Genomic DNA, 24,923 nt, shown 5'->3' with positions numbered 1-24,923 from the left:
GAGTCTAGAGCAGGGGTTAGAGAACTTTTTCTGTCTGTAAAGAACCAGAGAACAAACATTTCAGGCTTTCGGGGCCACATAGTCTCTGTCACAACCACTCACTCTGCTTCTGTGGCACAAAAGCAGTCAGAGACAATATGTAAATGAATGGACACGACTATGTTCTGATAAAACTTTACTGCCAAAACCAGGTGGTGGGCTGGATTTGGCCTGTGAACCATAGGCTGCTGCTCCTTGGTTTAAAGGAAGGATCTTTAAACTTTAAAAAGGGGAGCGGGGAGAAAAGATAACGAAAAGATCATAAAGACTTAAGGCTATGAAAAGCTCAGGCTAAAATGTGTATCCAGAACTCAATTATTACCATTTGTATTCCAAATTCCTTTCCTCTGTGAGCTGGTCTGTGATGCAGAGTAAGGAAAGGGAAACGACAGAAGACAGAGGAGATGACAGCAGCCTGAGATGGGAGCCAAGCCCTCGTGTCAGGCCACGGCCACAGGCAAAAAGGATGAGCAGGATAAGAAGTGCAGCAGAGATTCAACTAGAAGGGATGCAACTGGACTCTCAAAGCTGGACAGTCATCCTAACTACTGACTATCAGAAAATAGAAAATAGACTGAAGACATCTACAGTTAATAGTTCAGAATCTCAACACACTTTGAATTATGCATCAAAACAATACACGGGGGGTGCCTGGGTGGCTCAGTGGGTTAAGGCCTCTGCCTTCAGCTCAGGTCATGGTCCCAGGGTCCTGGGATCGAGCCCCGCATCGGGTTCTCTGCTCAGCAGGGAGCCTGCTTCCTCCTCTCTCTCTCTCTGCCTGCCTCTCTGCCTACTTGAAATCTCTGTCTGTCAAATAAATAAATAAAATCTTTAAAAAAAAAAAAAAAATAACAATACACGGGCTTGCCTCCGTGGAGCAAAGGAGGAGAAAAGGACAACATTCAGTGAGAGCTGGCCGTTCTGGTTCCGAAGAAGGTCCTTCTGCACTGCTGATGCGTTCTGGCCTCTGCTGCCTCAGGCCAACTCTCCTCTCCTGCACCCCGCCCTGCCCTCACCCTGCACAACCAGAAAACGACTCCAGCCTGAGCCTGCGTGGAACATGAGAGCCTGTTTTCTCTGCAATGCGCAACGGTTGTCCGAGGAGAGAGTACATTTAAGCAGAGCCTTACGTTTCATGGTCCCTTCCTCTTCCTCATCCTCTGCGTTGATCACCATGGTGCCCAGCTGCGATGGCAAAGTGTCCCCGTGCTCAATCATAGTGCTGGCTCCGTCACTCGAGGCGCTGGCTACCCGGACAGTACCCATCTCATCACCTGCTGCTCGAACCATCGTGCCGGAGTCCATCTCATCCTCCTCCTGTGAGAGGGCAAAACCTCAAATCGGGCCCGACTGGATCGAAAGGCTTGAGTCTTTGGAATTACTATTATTCATCTCAGTGCAAGCATTTTCTAGCAACTGGGGTGCTAGACCCATACCCCCGAGAACGGAGAGCACTCTTACTTAACCAAAGAAGATCATAAAGTCAGCCAGGCAAGAGTGGCATATCTAGCCCGGGAGGACCCTCTCCCTCTCCCCTTCCTCTCTCCTTTGTAAGAGTTTCACAACAGAGGGGCGCCTGTCTGTCTCAGTCAGAGGAGCCCGCGGCTCTTGATCTCAGGGTCATGAGTTTGAGCCCCTGTGAGTACAGCCATTTTTTTTTAAGGTTTTACCCATTAATGTGCTAGAGAGAGAGAAGGCACAAGCAGGGGGAGCAGCAGAAGGAGAGGGAGAAGCAGGCTCCCCACCAAGCAGGCAGGGAGCCTGATGCGGAACTCGATCCCAGAACCCCGGGATGTCACGACCCGAGCTGAAGGTAGAAGCTCAGCCATCTGAGCCACCCAGGCGCCCCTAGTTTTTTTTTTTTTTAATAGTTTTACAACATAGAGGTGCACACCCTTGGAATCTCAGGCTTATGAGGGAGTCTGTGGGCGTAAAATGTACATTTTAGTACTGATCCTTGATTCCCCCAAAGCACAGGAAAAACGAAGTTTCAGACCTGAACATTCGCTTTTCCAAATAAAAAAAAGAGAAATAAAAAAAAGGTAAATGGAATAAATGATAAGGAGGCCAGAGAGGCCAGAGAGTAAAACTTGGAAGTGTCTTAGGAAGCACTGTGAGAAGAACGAGCACGGCCTCGGCAAGCCCTTAGCAGTGTCCCGGGCAGGCCAAAATCATGCAAGGGGCATCCCCAGCCCCAGGCCGACCTGTTGCCCCCCCCCCCCCCATCTCACCTGACCCGGCAATCAGGAAATAACACACACAAATGCCTGAGGCCCACAGCAGGGCCTGCCACTCACGGAGTTCTCGTCGTCGTCCTGGTCCACCTCCCGCTGCTGGGCTTCCTGGCGTTTCAGCTTCACATCCATGGCCTCGTTAATTAGGTCCCGCAGGATCGACACTCCCTTGGCGCTCTTGACGAACGGGTGCTTCAACGAGAAAGACGACGACGCTGGAGATGGTATCGAGGGCACCAGTGCCCACCCAGCGCCTGGCACACTGGAGGGATGGGATACCATCCGCTCAGTCTATGAATCTCTTCTTTCTCTTTCTGTTTTGGGTGAGCGCCACGAAACCACACTCACTTCAGAACTCTGACCAGACGCGCATTCGGGCTTTGCCCATCTTTTTCAGCCTGGCTGCCAAATCTCCTGTTTCTCGCTGCCGAATCTAGAGATTCTCAACAGGGTGGTGTCACCCCCTAGAGGAAGTTTGCTAAACATGCTGGGAGCTGGTAGTGATCACAGTGTTTGGAGAACACGGATGGCGTGTCAGGGGAGCCAGGGACACCAGCAAGCCTTCAAGGTGTGGAACGGTCCCACACGACAGTGAACTGTGGCACATTCTGCGCATCTCTCAAATGTCGCAGAGTATAGATATGCTTCAGTACATAAAACTCCCAAATTTTTTTCAAGAGATAAGCAAAAAGTCCAGTAATTTAGGAGATGATTTTAGAGGGTAAGGCTTAAATGTCATAAAGATATTGTTTAAATAGCACCAAATAATTTGCTCACCCTGCTTATTCTTCCTATACAATGTGCTACCTAGCATTGCCAACTACAAATTTAGGTTAAAAAAAAAAAAGGGTTTTAGTGCAAAATTGTAGTTACCGCAGAAATACTAAAACTGGTCACAAATAAGAGATGTAGACCCAAATATCAATCAGCGAAAACACTTGAAACACAGGAATAGTGTGGAATGATGAAATAAATAATAAATATATAAATAATAAAATAATGGAATATAAATGAATACCAAAAAATGCTTGAATTTTTTAATATTAACACCACTGTACATTTTTGTTATTTGTGTTGGTAGTACAATAAGAAACTCACACAGTTGGGAAGTTACATCTGGAATTTCTTTTGGGGTCTTCCCAACTGATTCTTACATTGTCCCCCAAGTGCTTCTCTTTGCAACCTGTTCTCTATTCCCCAGCACCCACCAGAGGATATACGGTCTCTAAGGTCTCTGTAAGTACTCAAGAGATCAGAAGTATGCCTTAGCACATGGTGGGATTGCAAAAGAGATTTATTTTCTATAAAACTTCATCAGTAACCCCTCCCGGCAGGAAAGGACTCTGTCAATACACTTAGAAATAAGACGACCCAGGCTCATTTGCAAGAATATCGTATTTCCTTGTTCTCTCTTCCCTCCGCTTGGAAAATCTATAAGATCATTTCCCTCCTCTTATCACATACAAATAAGCCTGGTCTGTTATTATTTAACATCACTGCTATGCTAGGGTCCATCCATTTGCTGTCCTGTATTGCTTGAATGGAATGGTTTCTGTTCTTACTGCTTTTAACTCTAAACTCATTTATGGTTCTACGTAGAGGTATATAATCACCTCATTATGTCTGCAAGTTGAGTCAAGCTAGAGCCCCTCTCTCTAAACTGACACACACTTTATTATAAATCTTTATGCCTTCATTATGTCATACACATTATACTCTTTTTAAATTATGGCCATAAACAGATTTTATTGTCTAAGAATTTCAATCCAGAACAGCAGTGAGAGTATTACAAATATACATACTAGTTTAAAAAGGGGCACTGGGTCTGACATGGCTGAAAACCATTGGCCTAGCCCAGTAACAACCACAGATGCTTGTCAAATCCACAACATACTACTTTTAAGATGCGTGAAACATTATTTAAAGTTACACCATTATATCATTTAATCTTCATGACATATGGGGGTACTTGGTCTCCAATTTACAGATAAGAAAACTAAAACAACAGAGAGGTTGTGTTATTTGCCTAAGGTCACAAAGTTAGTAAACAGGAGGCCGGGATTCAAATCTGGGCAGTGTGACTCCTGAATCCAAACTCCTAACCACTGAGCAAACTGCCTACAAACCCCTCCCATCCTTCCAGGCCCACGCACCGAGGTTCCCTGCTCCAGGACAGTGGTCCCAGTACCACCTGCCCAAAGTGGCCTCCTCCCATTATGCGCCACAAGAGCACCTACCACTAATCTCAATTCCTCATCAGAACTGGATAGACTTGTGGGCGCTCCTGCTTTGGAACCAAGAAGACCCAGGTTCTAGTCTTTGCTCTGCTGTTTCTCAGCTGAGTGACTCTAAATGAGTTAACCTAAGCTTCCATTTTTTCACCTATAAAACTGCAATAATACCCATCCCTCCAGGGCGTCTGTGATGACTAAATGGCACCCAGCCCACAGCAGGTGCTCAGTAAATGTCAGTTCCCAATCTCTGATCCCACAGAGCCCTCCATTTTCTTGCATTATTGTCTTGTTCAATGATTTAATATTCTTTTCTACTCAAGAGTCAAAGCTCCCTAGAGGCAGGAAATGTCTTCTACTTCTTTACCGTCTCCCTACAGGTGGGTTGCCAGCATCTTCTGGCCAGTATGTGAATGAAACAGGCAGCATCCTTGGGAGATTCATACCTGTAGGAGTTGAGTGGCCGTGGCTCTCTGCTCAGGGCTCTTTACAAGACACTGCTTCACAAAATCCATGAAGTTATCAGACCACAGTTCTGGCTTTCGAAACGTGGGGGGAGGGTTGGTGGGAATCATGAAGATCGCCTAGTTAAAAAAAAATTTGTGGGGGGATAAAACAAAAGTGATGCACCAATGGAAATATGACCAGAAATACCTTCGAAGTTTAAAAAAATTATTTTCCTCTTATCCACTGATCAGCCCACCCAAATGCCAACAAAAGTCGAAATGTCTCACAGTAGAAAGTATGACAATTAGAGAAGTTGTTATAGTTCTCTTTCTCCTTCTTTCATATGTATTTTTGTTCCCTCAACCTCACAGTATCTAGCAAGTTTATTTTGGTTTTTGCTAACCACAGTACACTGCCTTCAAAGTGAAAAGGCAAGACCTGAGAGCACTGACAGCCTGAAGATCATCTCAGCCCCACAGTGGTCAAATTTCCCTCCCCATAAAAGTCACCATCACCACTAGATGTGAGCAGTGAATGCGAGGAGATCATAAACAGGAAAGTCCCTCAAATCACAACAGATTCATTAAGGTCCAGGCCGAGGCAATTTAACGTATTTGAAAAAAACAAAAACAAAACCAGAACACCACAATGCAGTTAAATTCTTCTATTTCAAAAAATTAAAACTATCATTTGCTGTCCAATAAAAGAAGAGGCAAATTAAAAAAAAAAAAAACCAACTCTGTAATAAGCAGCTTAAACTATAGTCTTTAAATCTACTAGTAAATCCTCCCACCCTTCCCCATTTCTGCCCCCCAAAAAGAGGGGACCTTATCTTTGAGCACATAAATACTTTTTTAAAAAGTTTAAGCCTTTTAATAGAAGAACTAATTAATAAAAGCAGAGGAGCTGGGCTGGGAGGTATGGAGGACTATGCAGGCAATGAGGAAGGCAGGGCCGAGGCTTTTTAACAGTGCTGTGATGAGAGGTCTGGGGTGGGTACAGTTTACAAACTCCTTAGGGTGTCACGCTGATAGCTTCAGTGGAGCCTGGACCGATGGGCCCTTACTATTCTGGAAATCCATGGAGGCTGCAAAGTACAGAGCCTCCAGACAAGGAGAGTCTAGGGAATCTATGAAGCAGAACTTACCCATGTAAATACCTCCGAGGGCAAGGCAGGAAAAAGATAACAAACAAATCGGGCTGGGTGTTAGTGACATGAGTTCAAAAAAATAGTTTGCTTTCCTCTTAACACTAGTATGAGAAAAACAGTACAGAAAACACTGTGGTAAGTGACAAGGGATACTTGGTGATTAGGGAATATTGGAGACTGATAAAATGGAAAGCCAGCGCCCTGTATAAAGGAGGGAACCACCGCCCAGCTCGAGTTAATGTTATGTTAAAATGTGAGCACCTAAATTATTAAAAACATAGAGATCACACAAGCCAAACCAAGCATTTCTGTGCCCTGTATCCTGTCAGAAGGCTATCAACACACAACCCCTGACATGGAGGTGGTAGATCACACTGGAACTGATCAGTGACAACTAAGAGTCTAGACTGACACTTACCAATCATATACAATTAATTCATTTGCTGTTTGGTACCTAAATCGAGTAAGGCACCAGCTTTCTAATGACAACCAGGAGCTAACCACTCTACTGGTTTCCTTACCCTCATTGGATGGATATCGGCATACGGCGGCTTTCCCTCCGCCATTTCTATGGCAGTTATTCCCAATGACCAGATGTCCGCTACACAGTTGTATCCAATTTCCTGAATCACTTCTGGAGCCATCCAAAATGGTGTTCCTATCACTGTGTTCCTTTTGGCCATGGTATCCTAAAACAGAGAAAAGTAGAGATCAACACTAAGCATTAAAACTAGTGAGGAAAAGAGACTTTTCCAACAATAAGAAGCATCTTATATTTGGGATACATATAAAACCACACTCAAGGCATGACTGAGCAGGTCACAAAAGAAATTCAAATGACCTAGAAACGTAAAAGATTCTCAATTCTTAAAACACACACATTAAAAAACCTACAAAAAATAACAAACACTAAAATGAGGTTGACAAAAACTTAAAAGGTTAGTAACGAGTGCTAACAACAGCACAGAAAGTCAGGCACTGGAATAACGTTACTAGAGTATAAATTGGTACAAGTTTTTGTGGGCCATTTGGCAATATTTATAAACTTTAAATGTCTATATCCTTTGTTCCAAATCTTTTTCTAGCAACGTATCTTATGTGCAGGTGCCCGAATATACATGCACAAGTATTGGAGAAATATTTGTAGGAGAGACAGAAAAAAGAAAAAGGAAACAACTCAAATGACCATCTAAAGGGGTAAATTAAATACAATAAATATCCACTGTATTTTTTCTTTATTTTATTTTATTTTATTTATTTATTTGACAGAGAGAGATCACAAGTAGATAGAGAGGCAGGCAGAGAGAGAGAGAGGGAAGCAGGCTCCCTGCTGAGCAGAGAGCCCGATGCGGGACTCGATCCCAGGACCCCAAGATCATGACCTGAGCCGAAGGCAGCGGCTTAACCCACTGAGCCACCCATTTTTCTGAGCCACTGTATTTTTTCTAAAGAAAAAATTTTTTTCTAAATTCTAAAAAAATATTTTTTCTAAAGATTTATTTAGGGGTGCCTGGGTGGCTTAGTCAGTTAAGCATCCAGCTCTTGATTTTTGGCTCAGGTCATGATCTCAGGCTCTGCTCATGAAGGCAGAGCCCAAATCCGGCTCCCTGCTAGGCAGGCAGTCTGTTTCTCTCCCTCTCTCTCTGCCCCTGCATCACCCCAACCACTACTCATACATGTGCTCTCTCTCAAATTTTTTTTTTAAAGATTTATTTATTTTAGAGAGAGAGGGCACATGCAAGTGGGGGGAGGGGCAGGGGGAGATGGAGGGAGAGAGAGAATCTCAAGCAGACTCCCTGCTAAGCATGAGACCTGATGTGGGGCTTGATCCCACAGCCCCGATCTCATGACCCGACCTGAAATCAGGAGTCAGACCAACTGAACCACTCAAGTGCCCCATCCACCATATACTTTCTTAAAAAGGAGATAGATTCATTTTCCTGGCATGGAAAAATGTACAAGGCATATTGCAAAGAGAAAATCAGGTTGCAAAATTATATATAATTATATTGTCATATGTATTATGCATATATGACAAAACAGCAACCAATAATAACAAATATTGTTGTTATGTGGGTAGCAAAAGAAAAATCTTCATATACACTGAACTATTAACAACAGTTGTATCTAGAAGGTGGAACCACGAAGGACTTTCACTTTCCATCCCATATACTCCTATAACACTCTGATGAGTTATATGAATATATAGTAAATGTGCTATCCAAAAATTAAAAAAAGAAAATCATATTTGTGTACATCTATGTACAAACATTTTTCTTTTTATCATAGAATATATTCTATAGAATGAATGTATACATAGAGAAAGTCTTAGTTTGGGTCTTAGAGAAAAATGTATGAATCTAGCTCACACAGGCAAATAACTATTTGCCTACTTCCCCAGAACAGTGTGGCCTTAATGAAAGAGAACCTTTCTAGAGCTCCTGTATTTTGGGAAGAAGATTTTAAACAGAACTAAATATGCAACAGGACTTGCCGTCACTCCTGTTCCTTCTGAAATGCCTATGGCTTCAGTTAGGCTAGGCCAATCAGGAGCAAATGATAGGTAATATTTTTAAATCAATCTTACTTAGTTGGTCCTATGTAAAAACTAGCACAGGAACTAACTTATCGCTTAGTCATTTCCTTTGCTCTGAAACTTAAATTTGCAGTTTCCAAATGGGGCTACTCAAAGTTGTTTTCAAGAATTATATCCTTGAAATACTCATTATTTAGAAAGGAGTATTTAGATATCTAAAAATTTTTTGAAAACTGAGAATAATGAGTAGATACTAACCCACCTTAATCTGTATGACAAAGTTATATTGGTGCAGGAGTATAACGTGGGAAAATATTAAATCCAGAAAAAGACAATGGCATTGTATGTGTATTTATATGTGCATAAACACACACACACACACACACACAAATATAGCTTGAAGATATGAAAATGTCATTCCAAATTATAAGCACAGGACAAAAAATGTGCTGGGCATCTGGCTAGTCATTTGCAAAATTCTACACTTAATTTCCTAACTTACATTTCTTACCAAAAGAAGTTCAAATAGGTTGAAAATTTAATCTTTTTTTTTTTTAATATTTTACTTATCTGACAGACAGAAATCACAACTAGGCAGAGAGGCAGGCAGAGAGAGAGGAGGAAGCAGGCTCCCTGCGGAGCAGAGAGCCCGATGCGGGGCTCAATCCCAGGACCCTGGGATCACGACCTGAGCCTAAGGCAGAGGCTTTAACCCACTGAGCCACCCAGGCGCCCCGAAAATAGGTTGAAAATTTAAATACAAAGAACAAAATCCACAAAGTACTAAAGGAAGTATAGATGAACACTTATACAATGTTGGAGCAGAAAAGGACTTTTATAGGTGACAGTGAAGGCAGAAACCATAATATAAAAGGGATATATAAAATTTGGAACCTTCGGTATTTAAAGAAAAACCATAATCAAAATAAAAAGATAACTAGCAAACTACAAAAAGACGTTTCAACATACATAACAAAGGATTAACAATTTTAACATATAATTTTTTTAAGTTTTGGTTTATCTTTTTCAGCAAATAATTTGTTTTTAAAAAGTCCAACACAATTAGCAAAATTAAGATGAACAGTTAAGTTACAAAAGAAGAATTATAAATGGCCAATAATCAAATGTAAAAATATTGTTTCAAAATGATTTAAAAGGGGTGCCTGGGTGGCTCAGTGAGTTAAAGCCTCTGCCTTCGGCTCAGGTCATGATCCCAGGGTCCTGGGATCGAGCCCCGCATCGGGCTCTCTGCTCAGCGGGGAGCCTGCTTCCCCCTCTCTCTCTCTCTGCCTGCCTCTCTGCCTAGTTGTGATCTTGGTCTGTCAAATAAATAAATAAAATCTTTAAAAAAAAAATGATTTAAAAAATACAACTTATTGCTCATTCAGTATTGGCAAATATAAGGGAAAATGGGTACATTCTTTTTTTTTAATTAATTATTTGATTTATTCATTTTAAGTAGGCTGCACCCAATGTGGGGCTTGAACTCACAACGCTGGGATCAAAGGTCACACTCTCTACTAAGCCAGACAGGCACCCCAAAAATGGATTTATATACATTTATATACTATAGTTGGCAGCATAAATTTTTCCCTCAAAGCACTTTATGTGTTAAAAACAAAATCTTCTGAAAGACCCGGTAATCACAAAAATGGAATAAATTTCTGATTTCCTTTTTTAAACATCAAAGCAATTTTTGTGCCATTGCAATACTTTATTAAACTCCTTAACATAATCCAGGAAGATTTAAAAACAGAAACCAAAAAACAAACAAAAAATTATACCCAATACCAGCCCTAAACAAACAAAAAATATTTTTACTACCACCCAAGAAAACAGATACATATTGCTGTTGTGAATTTTAGTATGTATGTATGTAACTGTTTCTTTGTTTCTACGTATATATCATATATACTTAGGTATTCTTCAAAATCAGGTAATTCTGTATTTCCTGTTTTGAAAACGTGGTTTTTGTCATTGCCATACACTGGTGAGGTAGGAGGAGAGTCAAAAGACTATATCCGGGAACCAGACGAGGAGTGTTTTCAGTAAAGTAACTGCCAACTGCTACCCAGTTGAGATGGTGTTAGGTCTTATTCAAGGAAAGCAGTTTGGATTGAATTTTTCTTCCTTTTGCAAATACGATGAATAGAATTTCGACTTCTACCCTGTCACTCTTGTTTTAGCTTTTATTTTTATCAAAGTTAAACCGTGGGACCTAAACCCCAGGAAAAGATCTAAAATAACCTAGGAGCTCTTTCGTAACTTAGTGGTACCTTCCCTTACCTTTTTACAAATACAATGAAATTGAGTATTTTATTGAAAAAAATGATTAAATGAAAAGAATTCTTTCTCCGAACAGAACTGAAAGTTATCAAGAAAAGTAGTGTTTTTACTTACTGTAAGTTGACCTGCTACCCCAAAATCTGCAAGTTTTGCATGTCCTTCTGTATTTAGCAAAATATTTCCTGCCTTGATATCTCGGTGTATTTTTCTCATAAAATGAAGGTATTCCAGTCCCTTAAGTGTTGATTGTAATATTGTAGCTATCTCATCTTCTGTTAACTAAAAAAAAAAAAAAGAAAGATTAAAATTCCATCAGCTTCTAGCATTTTACATTCAAAAAAGGGAAAAAAATCAGATCCAAGCTCCCTTCCTAGAACATAAGGTCTTCAACCTGTGGCAGCATTTGACAGCTTATACCACCACTCCATTAATCCCTTCCAAAGTTACATCTCCTGTCCCATCTCTCCCCAAACATTAGATTCACGTACTTGCCTACCTAGTATCTCCAGCTGAAAACCTAACAAGCATCATAGGCAGAACACGTCAAAATCAAATTCTGTACTTCTACCGCCGCCCCACCCCACCAACTCAGTTCTTCCCACAGTCTTCTCCCTCAGGGCAAGGTAGTTTCAGTTGCCCTGGCCAAACACTTTGAAGTCATCCCTGGCTCTTCTCTAACTTCAAAATATATCCAAATACATCCTCTGTAATCATTAATCACCCTGGTCCAAGCCACCATCATGTCCTACCTGAACTATTCTAATAACTTCCTAATTTGTCTCGCTGCTTTTGCCCTTGACCCTGAGCAGTGTATTTTCCACGTGGCAGCCTGCCATAATCAACCTTTGAAAATGCAAACCAGAGCTGCTCAAAACCCTCCAATGGCTTCCTAAGCCACTCAAAATGAAAACCAGTCCTCACCAGAGTCTTACATGATCTGGTCCCCAGCTACCTTCATCCTCTACACTTTCTACCTTACTCATTCTGTTTCAGCCTCGTAGCCTTCCTTACTGTTTCTCGAACACTCAAAGCACACTTGCACTTCTGGGCCTTTTCATCTCATGTTCTCTCTGTCTACAGTGGTCTTCATCCAGAAAGTCAAAGAGGCCTTCCCCAGTTCCCTCCATTCCTAGATCATTCTCTACCCCTTTATCCTATCTTATTAGTAAATGCAGTATTATCCCCATCTGACATATTACATGATGTTTGTATACCTATTATGTGTGACCTTCCCTATTATAACATAAACCCCATTTTAAAAATGTCTTTGGGGGCATCTGGGTGGGTAAGTTGGGTAAGGACATCCAACTCTCGGTTTCAGCTTGGGTCATGATCTCAGGATCATTAGATCAAGCTCCACGTCAGGCTCCATGGTCAGGCGGGTCGGGGGGGGGGGGGTCTGCTTGAAGATTCTCTCCCTCTGCCCCTCCCCACACAGGCGCATAAGCACGCGCACATTCTCTTTCTCTCTCAGATAAATACATAAATCTTCAAACTTATTAAAAATAAATAAAGAAATAATAAAATGTCTTTGGCTTGTTTACTATTGTATCCCTAGCACCAAAAAGGCCACCTGACGCGTAGCAGGTCCCCAAAAAATGTTTGTTGAATGATGATGAGTAAATGAAAACAAGACTGCTGATCGACACAGAATACATGCTCAGCCCATGCTGATTGCCTGCAGACCCAACTCCAGTGAGAAAACAAATGCAATCCATCAACTCCCTCTCAGCCTCCCTTCTGACAAACAATTCACATTTAGAAGAGAGCATGCTGTGGTGCAGAAAACAAGGGATTGGGGATTAGAAAGACCTAGTTTTTACCCTTGGCTCTACGTTCTAGCTGTGGGACCTAAGTCGAACTTCTCTTGGTCTCAGTTTCTCAATAAATAGGACCAATAAAACAGGACTACCAGCTTTCTTCAAGAATGTCATGAAAATCAAATGATATAAGGAGTATAAGAATACACATGGCTTAATAACTACCATGCTAACAATCAATAAATAGTTAATAAGCATCAATTATGAACCACTCTGCTAATAAAATTAAAGAGAGCGAATTATTAAGCATTTATTCTATGGTAGGCACTATTTTTGTAATCTCATTAAATCCTTACAAAAATCACATGAAATAAATACTATTATCATCACCATTTTACAGAAAATGAAGCTGAAGCACAACAAGTAATTTGTGCTTACAAATGATAGCACTCTCACTGCAGTCCAAGCAAACACTACTGGCAAGGTGGCAAGCTGGAGTGTGGGTACCTTCTGTGGCCTAAGAGAACAACGTTCATGTGACTGATGTACTGACGCCTTATTCTAACCAGTTAAGCTAATCAGTTAAGACAGCACTGCCCACAGAAATATAATGTGAGCCACAAATAGAACTTTTAATTTTCTAGGAGCCACATTTTTAAAAAAAAGCAAAATTTATTTAAGTTTATTTTTTTTTAGTAATCTCCATACCCAACGTGGGGCTTGAACTCATGATCCCAAGATCAAGAGTTGCACACTCCTCCAACTGAGCCAGCCAGGCACCCCAAAATTAATTCTGCTAATATATTTTAACCATATTTATCCAAAATATTATCATTTCAATATGTGATCAATATATAAAAAATGTGAAGTTTTTTTTCTTCTTGTAATAATTCTCCAAAATCTGGTATTTTATACTTACAGCACAACTCAATTCACTAGCCACATTTAAAGTTAAAGCCACATTTAAAGACTAGCCACATTTAAAGTCCTCAGTAACCACACGTAGCTAATGACTATCATGCTGGATGAGACAGAATTAGGACATTTTACAAAATAATGTGTAATAATTAAAGATCAGCACTTGGTAGCTAAAAACTAAATAAATACAATAAACTAATATTAAAACATGAAATGCACCATTAAAATTAGTTTTGGATTGCTTCAAGATACCTGAAACAAAGTAACTTAATGCTGCACATAAGAAGGCCTGGAATCCAATTTTTTTTTTTTTTTTTTTTTTTAAGTAGGCTCCATGCCCAACACAGAGCACAATGCGGGACTTGAACTCACTGGGGCCTGAGATCGAGACCTGAGCTGAGATTAAGAGTTGGATTCAACCAACTGAGCCACCCAGATGCCCCTGGAGACCATTTTTAATTCAGTAAGTTATTCAAGCTTTGGGACTTCTTTAAATATAACTTATGGTAAGATATAATTCCTAGCTAAAGAACTTGCTATTTGATTAGAAAAGCGTACTAACTCCGAATAATGTAAATTAAGAAAAGGATATAGTCATATAGATGACCCAAAAGTTACAACTGAGTTTTCTTATTTTTAAATTATTATTATTTTAATTCCAACATAGTTAACATACAGCGTTCTCTATTAGTTTTGGGTGTATAATACAGTAACTCGACAATTGGGTGTATTACTCAGTGCTCACCGTAAGTGTACTCTGAATCCCCAGCCCTATTCCACCCATCCCCCACCCATCTCCCCTCTGGTAACCACCTGCTTGTTCCCTACAGTTAAGAGTCTATTTTTTTGGTTTGTCTCTTTTTTTTCCCTTTGTTCGTTTGCTTTGTTTCTTAGACTCCACATGGGAATGAAATCATATGATATTCGTCTTTCTCTGGCTTATTTTGCTTAGCATGATACTCTTTAGATTCATTTGTATTGTTGCAAATGACAAGATTTCATTCTTTTTTATGGCTGAATAATATTTATAAACACACACACACACACACACACACCCCACGTGTTCTTTATCCATCCATCTACCAATAGACACTTGGGCTGCTTCCAGGGTCTGGCTACTGTGAATAACGCTACAATAAACACGGGCATGCATATATCCCTTAGAATCAGCTTTTGTATTCTTTGGGAAAATACCCAGTAGTGTGATTACTAGATCCTAGGGTAGCTCTATTTTTAATTTTTTTGAGGATACAATTGAGTTTTAAAATATTCTCACCTTAAATTCCTAGAGTACCTCACAAAGTACAAAGTACTTTCCCATATTTAAATTAATTTTCACAATTCTACAAATATTTAATGTAGGTATTATTCCTGTTTTCCTCATTAAAAAAAAAAAACTAAAGGCTAAGATGTCTCTAGCTTCTACTTTTATCCATTCACAGTCCACACAGAAGCCACAGTTTATCACAGAAACCACAGTTTATCTTCTAAATTGTACATCATCAGATGTCTCCTGACATGCTTAGAACGTGGCAGTGGCTTCCTATTATAGTCGGAATAAAAGGCACACTCATTGCCATGGCGAACAATACCAAGAGAATCCAGGCCTGCTCATCTGTCTCACCTCATCTCCTATAGGTCCTCTCATCTCTCCCCTCTACTCACAGTGGCCTTCTTTGTGCCAAACCTGTTCTAGCCTCAGGATGCTTGCACTGTTATTGCCCTACCTAGAATGTCTTTTAGAAGTCATAGCTCCATCTTGTTGTTCAAGTTTTACTTTAAATGTTACCTCCCTGAGTGGCCTTTCTCAGCCGTCCACTCTCAAGTAGCTCACTGAGCACTCTCTGCCAGTCCGTTCCTTCAAAGAAATTATCACTATCTGGTATTTCTTTTCTCGTTACCAAGAGTTGGCTTTGTGGTTGCCCTACTAGAAAATGTACAAGCACAAGAGCAGGGCTGCTGTTCTTTACTATTGTATCCCTAGGGCTTAGAACATTATTCTAGAAATATTTCCTGAATAAGCAACTGAACCTGAATTAGAACCCTTGACTCCTAGCTTTTATCCCAGTGATTACAGGAAGGGCAAATAATCTTACCCAGAGATTATTCTCTGATTAAAAGAATGCAGAAGAGCACCTGGGTGGCTCAGTTGGTTAAGCATCTGTCTTTGGCTCAAGTCATGATCCCAGAGTCCCAGGATTGAGTCCCCGCAGCAGGCTCCCTTCTCAGCAGGGAGTCTGCTTCTCCCTCTGCCCCTCATCCCACTCTCATGCTCCCCCTCTCACTCTCTCTCTCAAATAAAAATAAATAATAATAAAAATAGAATGTAGAGGAAATTAATCTGTGAACATGCTGGGTAGGGGGAGAAAACCAAATCTAAATTTAAACATTTAAAATTCATTGCTTCACCAAGATTTGATAGTCACTGTTTTCTCTACCAAAACATGCTAGATATCACTGGATTGGGCTGGTGTCAAAAATACCACTTTCGGGGCGCCTGGGTGGCTCAGTGGGTTAGGCCGCTGCCTTCGGCTCAGGTCGTGATCTCAGGGTCCTGGGATCGAGTCCCGCATCGGGCTCTCTGCTCGGCGGCGAGCCTGCTTCCCTCTCTCTCTCTTTCTGCCTGCCTCTCTGTCTACTTGTGATCTCTCTCTGTCAAATAAATAAATAAAATCTTTAAAAAAAAAAAAATACCACTTTCAGGAGGCTCAGAAAGCAGAGGGGGAAAGAATCATGGGAAAGGGGAAATCTGACAGTCATCTCTCTGGATATGGCAGTAGAACAGTGCCCACAAATACAAGGCCAGGGACCAGCCCAAGCCCATTGTTCTAGAAGGTAAACTTACCGTTTTATTTCGTAATCGAATGATATCAGACACAGAACCAGCCCCACAGTACTCCATAACGATCCACAAGTCCGTGTTCTTAAAATAACTGCCATAATATTTGACTACATGAGGGCTAAAGAGAAAGTAATAATATAAATTAGTGGAACAACCTTCAATACATGAAAACTTCCCTGCTCAAAAGACCAATTATTCATATTTAAGGTTAAAATAAACACCCTCTTGATAAAAATGTAAATAATAAATAATATTTTTCTAAATAATAAATAACCAAAGTGAGAAAATGTATGGGTCCTTTAAGTTGCATTTCTAGATATACAGCGCATCCAAGGAAAAGAACTACAGCTATTCAAAAAGAAATAGTTGAGCATCACAGTGTTATTTTAACAATGAAAACTTAGATACCATCTAAGTGTCCAACATGAGGGAGTTTAATTAAGAAATAATGATACAGACATATAATGGAATAACTGGATCCAAGAAACATATTATAGAAGAATATTTGCTACCATGAGAAGAGATCCTGCTTACAAGAAAGAAAGAAAGAGAGAGTACAGGTTACATAACTATAAGCATGGTGAAACCCCAAAAAGAGATATGCAAGGAAATGTATACCAAAGAGATTTAACAATGATTATCTCTCCAAAGGGGAAAATGATTTTATTTTCTTTTTATTTGCATTTTTCCAAGAAGTCACATGTACTTTGTAGTAAGAAAAAAAAATCACACCACAATCTATTATAAAAAGAAAATATTCAGGGTGCGCCTGGGTGGCTCAGTAAGTTGACTGTCTGGCTCTTGATTTCAGCTCAGGTCATGGTCTCAGAGTCCTGGGATCTAGCCCTTTGTCGGGCTTCCCACTCAGCAAGAAGTCTGCTTGTCTCCCTGTCCTTCTGCTCCTCCCCACTGCTCATGTGCACCTGTGCTCTCTCCCTCCCTCTCTCTAAAATAATCTTTAAAAAATTTTTTAAAAAGAAAAATATTCAGTATCAGACCTGGAATTTTGGGTCTCAAGCTTAAAGAAAGATACCAAACGAGATTTCAGAGAAAAGTCAAACATCCTATTAAAATGAAATAATCTGCCCACTGAGAGCTACCAGCTTTAATAGGTTAGATTGTTATCAGGGCTAAATAACGTTGCATTAATAACCGGAGATGCTAAAAACCTACTCAGCTTCATTAATGCTCAGAATTTCAAATGCCCCTTCACCCTTGGGAAACATGCCAATGACAAGGGCAGCAGGAAAAACATACACACACAATTAATGAAGACATGGATGAGTAACTCTCTGCTCTCCCTTCCTTAAATTCCCGCAGTATTTACTGCCTTTACAAGGCAAGTAATCTCAACTACTTACCGCTGGAACATGTTCTATATAATCCTGTATCATTGGCTAGATTTTCTTGTACACATATATGCCTGGCCTGTCCAATTTGTCTATGAACTCCCAGAGGATAACAACTCTGCCCGGTATTTCTCTGTACTCCTCACCATGCTTAGCACAGAGTAGGCTCTTGGAAATAACTCTTCTTTAATTAGAGATATTTGCATACTCTGTTTGAAACACAGCTCTTATGTAGCATATCAAAAAGTGGCAAAGTCCCTTGGGGCACCTGGATGGCTCAGTCAGTTAAGCATCTGACTTGATTTCGGCTAGGGTCAAGATCTTGGGGTCATGAGATCGGGCCCTATGTCAGACTCCATGCTCAGCGGGGAGTCTGCTTGAGATTCTCTCTTCCTCTCCCTCTGCCCCTCCCCCAGTGCTCACTGGCTCTCTCACTTTCTCTCTAAACTCAATCAATCAACCTTAAAAAAAAAAAAAAAAAAAAAGAAGAAGTGACATAGTCCCAATGTGCCTGCTGTGCTGGAAGAGCTTCCATACTGTAACTCAGAGCAGAGGAAAAGGAAACTTTCTACCGAACTCTGAGCAATCTGGTAAAGAAATACAAGGGTTTTGTCTAATGGAGAGTAACCACAAGAGTGTAAAGAATAAAAGAAAGGGAGGGAGGGAGAAGAGAAATAACTACATTCACAAGCCTGAGAGATCTAAGGGCTCCCAAGCAAATTTCCCAGCAGGCAGCCCCACCTGCCCCAATGCTAAAGCTTTACAAAGCTCTTTCTGCTGACCAGAAGAGCTTCAGGAGAAAGGATGCGGCTTCAGATGCAAGACATTCTCATTCTCCTTCAGCTCCCTAGAGCTGGCGTTGCCCCTGAATTTGTGTATCTCTCAAATTTAAACAGTAGTGGGGAAGCCTGCTCCACCAAGGCGACCAGCTCATGTTGTGACGGAATTTCAGGGCAAACCACGTGCTTTTCTGCGGTCGCCTGGTGGCCTGACTTCCTGCTTACACATTTGACAAATCTTGGTTCCTCAAAATATAAAATTCTTAACTACTCTGAGCTTGAAGAATTCTTTTTTAAATGTAGGAAGGAACAGTAATACATAAAAAAAATGTTCTCTTTTTTAGATCTAGCTGATATTCTAACGTTTCTAGAGCTAAAAGTATTTGGATTATCTCTTCTTAGCTATCTCTGCAGAAATGTTTTCACAATAGGAAGTAAAAGATCATTATCAGGGGAAAAAAAAAAGTCAGCACCACCACCACCTTCTGCCTCTCTGCCTCCTCTTCTTCCTGGTTTTGAAAGGGGCTTACTGAAAAAAAAGAAAAAAATCTATGCAGAATAGAAACTATAAAAGTCTAGCTATTAAAACACACATTTTTTGCATCAGATTTTTTCCACCTGAACGCACTCTTCCGCAAAACCTCTAAGTAAATGCATCCGTACATGTTAAACTCTAGAGTCACAGCTAATCCAGAACTATGTTCTCCACACGTGCCTTTACCTGTCACATTGCTGCATGATAGAGATTTCTTTGATTATCTCCTGCAGGTCTGATTCCACAGGAACTTGCTTAATCGCAACAATCTGACCGGTCTCTTTGTGTATAGCTTTGTACACGCTGCCATAGGACCTGTAAGTGGGGGAAAGAGAACATTTACAAAGGCAGAGCAAGTCCAGAGATAAAAAATGGTTAAAAAAAAAAAAAAAGAAAGAAAGAAAGCAACTCACAGTTCTAATTGATATCCCTAAAGGCCTAATACCCTTATACTTATCTAGAGCTGCAAAACTGAAAGAGCTAAATGAAGTACTTTGGAAAAAACCTGTTAACTTCACATTTAACCTTCATAGATGTATCCATACAAAATAATCACTATTATAGTAGCAACCGTGCATTGCGTGCCTGATGTCTGCTAGAAACTGCATGATCCCAACTCATCTTTACCCCCCAAAAAAGAGGTTATGATCCCCATTTTATAGGAAAATGTGTGAAGGCTCAGAAGGTACAGGACTTGCCCAATGTCACAGAGATGAAAAGTAAGTGGTCAGGCTGGGATGTGAATCCTACTGTGTCTAAACACAGGGCTTATGTGCCTCCCACATCTACCTGAGCTGGAATGCAAACAACGGAGGTATGTGTGTTCTTGTGTTCACTCCAGTACGAGGTCCTTCCATCCCCGCTCCTTTTACCTTGCAATAATACTTAAAACATTATGGCAGCTAATCAAAAATCTAAGGCCCTTTAAATGCTAGTATCAGGTGAACATAGCACATAGAAAAAGCCTCTTACCCCATCTTCCCATCTAAGCTTATTATCAAAATACACTTAAAAATTTCTGTGTCCATTCAATCTGGGCCTAAAAGAGCATGAGATTTAGAATCAAGAGACTGATGATTTGAGTCCTACCCTCATGATATAACAGTCATCATTTACATACATATTAACCTTCCTGTGCCTCAATTTTCTCACCTGTAAAATGACAATACAAACTACAAGACAGTTGTGATGGTCAAATGAGATACCATCATCACCCCACACTGAATACATTTTCAGTGGAAACCATGACAGCTGTCAGTGAAAACACAGTGGTAAGCCATCTTTCTTATTTCCCAAACCCACGTATTTCTTCATATTGTCCTGGCAAAAAAAACCATTAACAGAACAGTGCCCCCTGCTACGTCAAAGTAGATGAGTGCTCTAGCTGCCAAAATGATGCTCCAGACCATTTCAATGTGAAAGTAACATTAAACTAAAAAAATTATGCAAAACACATAAAAAAATTTTTCATCCCATCAGAATCTCTTATGTTGGCAAAACTAGTATAACAATCCTTAAAAGTTACATAATTTTTTTTTTTTTTTTTAACCCAGAGAAAGGCAATTGCTGGCCATGTGTGGAAGGCCTGCCTGCTGCCCCTTCCACCTTATAAAGATAAGCCTCTGATTCGTTGGGGGTAGCAAAGGCTTGGTTCTAGGGGATAAAACATGGCGGTCCAGGAAGTCAGCCTTCCTATTCCTTCTGCCAGTGACTGAACTAGTAGTAAGCATAGGACCTAGATCTGGCCAATGAAATTTGAGGGGAATTCTGCTGAAGGGATTCTGACAGAGGCTTTCTTTCCTGATGAGAGAGAAACACACAAGAAGGCCCACTTTTATTTGCCACTTCCTTTCCTACTTTGGTTACTGTTAGATAAGGCATGATGCGTGAAAAAGGCAGCCATCTTCAGAAAGAGAAATACACAAATACTAAACCATTATCAAGCCAATTAACCATTCTGGAATCTTCCACCCCAACTCTATTATTACTTAGTTATTAAATGCCCTCATTGGTTAGCCATTGCTAGTTAAGTATTCTGATACTTTCCAAAAAGTTATTCTTGATACACTAGGTCCCATATGTGTGAAGATGTCTGTATTTCACATTCTCTTTGGAATCGGTTGTGCTGGATATAGAATTCTTGGACAAAAGCTTTCCCTCAGCACCTTTTCTGCAGTTTTCCAGCTTCTATTGCTGCTGAGAAATCAGCTATCATCAGATTACCATCTTTCACAGGTCCTTCTTATCCTTAACATTCCACAATTTTACTGTAATGTAACTAGAAGTTGATTCATTTGGCATTTCATAAGCTTCTTCCATCTGAAGGCATATGTTTTTCTTCAAGTCCGGAAATTCTCAGCATTATCTTTTTCTTCTCTATCTCTTCTACTATCTCTTTATAGAATTCCTACTGGACCCATATTGCATACCTCCTCAATCCATGCCATCCTCCTGATTTCTAACACTGTACTTTTCTGTCCTGCACTTCGTGATCAGTCTCATTTCTTTTAATTCGCAAATTCTTTCAGCTTGTCTAGTTCACTATTTTTACAACTTATTGGGATTCTAGAAGTTCAACTGTTGTCAAGATTCCCAACTTTAATTTTTTCTGGAGCCCATCTGTTCGTGTTCATAACCTCGTGTTCATAACCTGGTTATTTCCTCCTTTCATCTTTTTGAAAATAATAAACAAACATGTTAAATCCCTTTTGAGATTCCTCCATTGTTTCTATGTCCTTGGATGTGATTTCTCCCATTTGTTCTGCTCATTATCCCATGGCAGTAGATTCCTTGTATGGGTTTCCTTTTATCTTGAATGATATACCCCTACACAATGCTGTCACAAGCATTTCATGTCATGATGGTTCCATGGTTCTCTCAGCCTGTCATCTAGACAGTACAACTTAAACTTGGTCTTGTGTTAGGAGTTGGGGGTTTCTGCCTCTCTAGATCCCATACCTGAATGTAGCCCAGGCTCACTTCTTATTATCAAACCAGTTATCTCCACTTTTTCCCCAGGCCACAGGCAAATGATATTTTCTAGCAGTAATCAAATTTATTTCAGTTTTAGTTCATAGATGGGGGGCCTCATCTTTCCCACAACTTCATGTAGAAGCTCAACTGCCATCTCCTGACAAGGACAGGGCAAGCCCTACTCTCCTCTTACTATTACATATCTTTTGCATGCCTGCTCCATAGCTGGCCATGTGTCCTTTTATTTAAAAATTTAATTTCTGCAGTGTCTGGGTGGCTCAGTCAGTTAAGTGTCTGCCTTTGGCTCAGATCATGATCCCAGGATCCTGGAATCTGGGATCAGGCCCCATGCTGGGCTCTCTGCTCAGCAGGAAGCCTACTTCTGCCTCTCCTCCCTCTTTGTCTGTCACTCCCCCTGCTTGTGCATACTCTCTGTCAAGTAAATAAAATCTTAAACAAAATAAAAAAATTCAATTTTCATTCATCAGTTTTATCTATTAAAATGTAAAGAGAGGTCTCTGCACATACTCCCTCAGCAATCTTAACCAGAACACTCTCCATGCTTCTCTACGCCATCTTGAGAGCAAGGAATGCTCCAACAGATTGTATGAACAACTAAAATTTATGATTCCACATACTGCACTTACAGTAATCTGAAGAGAATTTAGAAGGCTTCAGCAACTGCGCTCACTTTCAGGCAAATCCCATTAAGACCTGATTCCCTATAACAAAAACTAGAGTGACTCGATGAATTCTGATTGGCAGAGAATAAAAATGGTGGGGAGGCAGGGGTTTCACACAAGCCAACAAGGTAAGGCTCATTTGGGAAAACAGAAATAATACAGTATCTGGAGTCAAATCAACTAGATATAAGTCTTAACAATACCACTTACTACCTATGAAACCAGGGGCAAGACGTTTTTTATTATCCTACGATACAAACTTTAGTGAGTCAAGGTGTAAAACTTCTAAGTCTAATGGAAAGAAAAAGGTGATAGGCTCTCATGCAAAACACTTTCCAAGCATGAGCCACTCGTCGTGGTCTGGTGTGCTGGCTCTACTCTGTCACAGATCCACAGGATTTCCTCCAGACACAGAACAACTTGGCCTCCAGAGAATCCAACATGGTCCATTGGCCAGAGCTCATTTCATAAGACACAAGTTAGTGAGTGGTCACAAGCCACTTATTTTCCAGAACAATTTAAGGATGGCATGGCAGTTTGTGTTTAGATAGCGAGGTGGAGTTAAGGTCTTCCTTCAGGATTCTGTTAGTTAAATGAAACTCATTCGGGATCATTCAGCCATGATGACAGAAATCCAAACATCTGTGGTATCACTCAGAAGAGCACTATGGTGATAACACAAGGAGAGAGCGCGGAAGCTTCACTTCAATTTTTTGCTGGTTTTATCTTTGTAAGGAAATTTCCAACTTCCTCAATGAAGACATGCATAGATCTAAAAGACAATTAAAAACAATCATAATTAGCTTAGTTTCCCCTTCCCATATGATCAGAATATATCAGGAATATATTTTGTCTGTAGTTTTCTTTTGGTGTTCCCCAAACCCAATGAACGCAAATAGCACTCCCTTCAGGAATGCCTAAATATACTGAAGATTTAAGATTTAACTTTGATTTGACATGATAAGGTCTGAAAAATGCTTCAGTTGGTAGGCTTAAAAATAAAAGGATCATGGCTGCCACTCACTGAGCACACAGTACGTGACAGGCACTGTACTCAGTACCATACCCCTATCATCCCAGGTAATACCTGGCATAACCCAGATGAGGGAGATATGAATATCTATGCTTCATAGCGGAGGTTTATGAAGCTTCAAAATATTAAGTCATCTGCTCAAGCCCACTTGTTTGTTGTGACTCATACAACAGTAGAGCAAGGGCTTTAACGCAGGTTCAACTTCAGAGTCTATGCCCGTACTACCATAACACAGTTCTCTTAAAAATGAAAGAAACAAGTTAGTTACATATTCGATTAAGCCCACCACGCTTTATCTTATTCAAAGGAGGACCTGTGAGCACTGTTAGATGAAGGGCGTTAGACTCACTGCCTTGAGGGAAAACAGCAAGGAGGCCAAGCTAAAGCTGAAAAGGACAGGCAAGAGATGTAGAGGGACTGTCGCTTTCCCATACCTTTAAGGATGCCAAGTCAACTTGCAGTCTTCAGAATCATCTTGTACTTGTCTTCTAACAGCACAGCTGGTGTCCTCTTTTATTTCTCTTCTCTGCTTGATGTCTTGCTTGGTTCCAGAGAGTATTTTTCCAACTTACAAAAAGATGACTAATGTTTTTTACAAGGAGGCAATCCATGAAAACCTATGCCATGTAATCCAGGATCGGGTTTAACATTATTCCTGACCTACATTAGACATAAATAACATTAAACCCCAAAATAATCTAATGATACGTTAAGACTTGATTTCAGGGGCACCTGGGTGGCTCAGTCAGTTAAGCATCTGCCTTTGGCTCAGGTCATGATCCCAGTGTTATGAGATCGAGCCCCACATCGGACTCCCTGCTCAGCGAAAAGCCTGCTTCTCCTTCTCCCTCTGCCTGCTGCTCTGCCTACTTGTGATCTCTCTCTCTGTCCAATAAATAAAATAAAATCTTTAAAAAAAAAAAAAAGACTTAATTTCAAGGAGCACACAGCACTTAAACAAAAGAAGTTTTTAAAAGTTATTATTTCAGGTCTTCTCTTGAATGAGAAGTACTCTTGAGAGACTAAACACACACACACACACACACACACAAACACACACACACACATACACACCCGCTTATTAAAGCAGAAACTATCACTGAATGATACACAAAAGCCCACTATTAC

General features: G+C 40.5%; 1 protein-coding gene across 1 annotated transcript in view; it reads right to left on the bottom strand.

The window, feature by feature from the left end:
- STK4 (serine/threonine kinase 4) overlaps positions 1–24,923 on the bottom strand; it is a 92,776-nt gene that overhangs the window by 60,903 nt on the left and 6,950 nt on the right. Inside the window, exons 3-9 of the mRNA XM_045981068.1 lie at positions 19,293–19,421; positions 16,447–16,561; positions 11,038–11,202; positions 6,623–6,790; positions 4,951–5,088; positions 2,337–2,465; positions 1,170–1,356 (exon numbers count right to left, since the gene is read on the bottom strand). Of these exons, the coding sequence (XP_045837024.1) occupies positions 1,170–1,356; positions 2,337–2,465; positions 4,951–5,088; positions 6,623–6,790; positions 11,038–11,202; positions 16,447–16,561; positions 19,293–19,421 (1,031 nt within the window). The remainder of the gene's footprint in view (positions 1–1,169; positions 1,357–2,336; positions 2,466–4,950; positions 5,089–6,622; positions 6,791–11,037; positions 11,203–16,446; positions 16,562–19,292; positions 19,422–24,923) is intronic.

The sequence above is a fragment of the Meles meles genome, chromosome 16, assembly GCF_922984935.1.
Source record: "Meles meles chromosome 16, mMelMel3.1 paternal haplotype, whole genome shotgun sequence".
NCBI classification, from domain to species: domain Eukaryota; kingdom Metazoa; phylum Chordata; class Mammalia; order Carnivora; family Mustelidae; genus Meles; species Meles meles.
The sequence above is the reverse complement of the archived record's forward strand: the minus strand, read 5'-3'. Positions and strand labels throughout refer to the sequence as shown.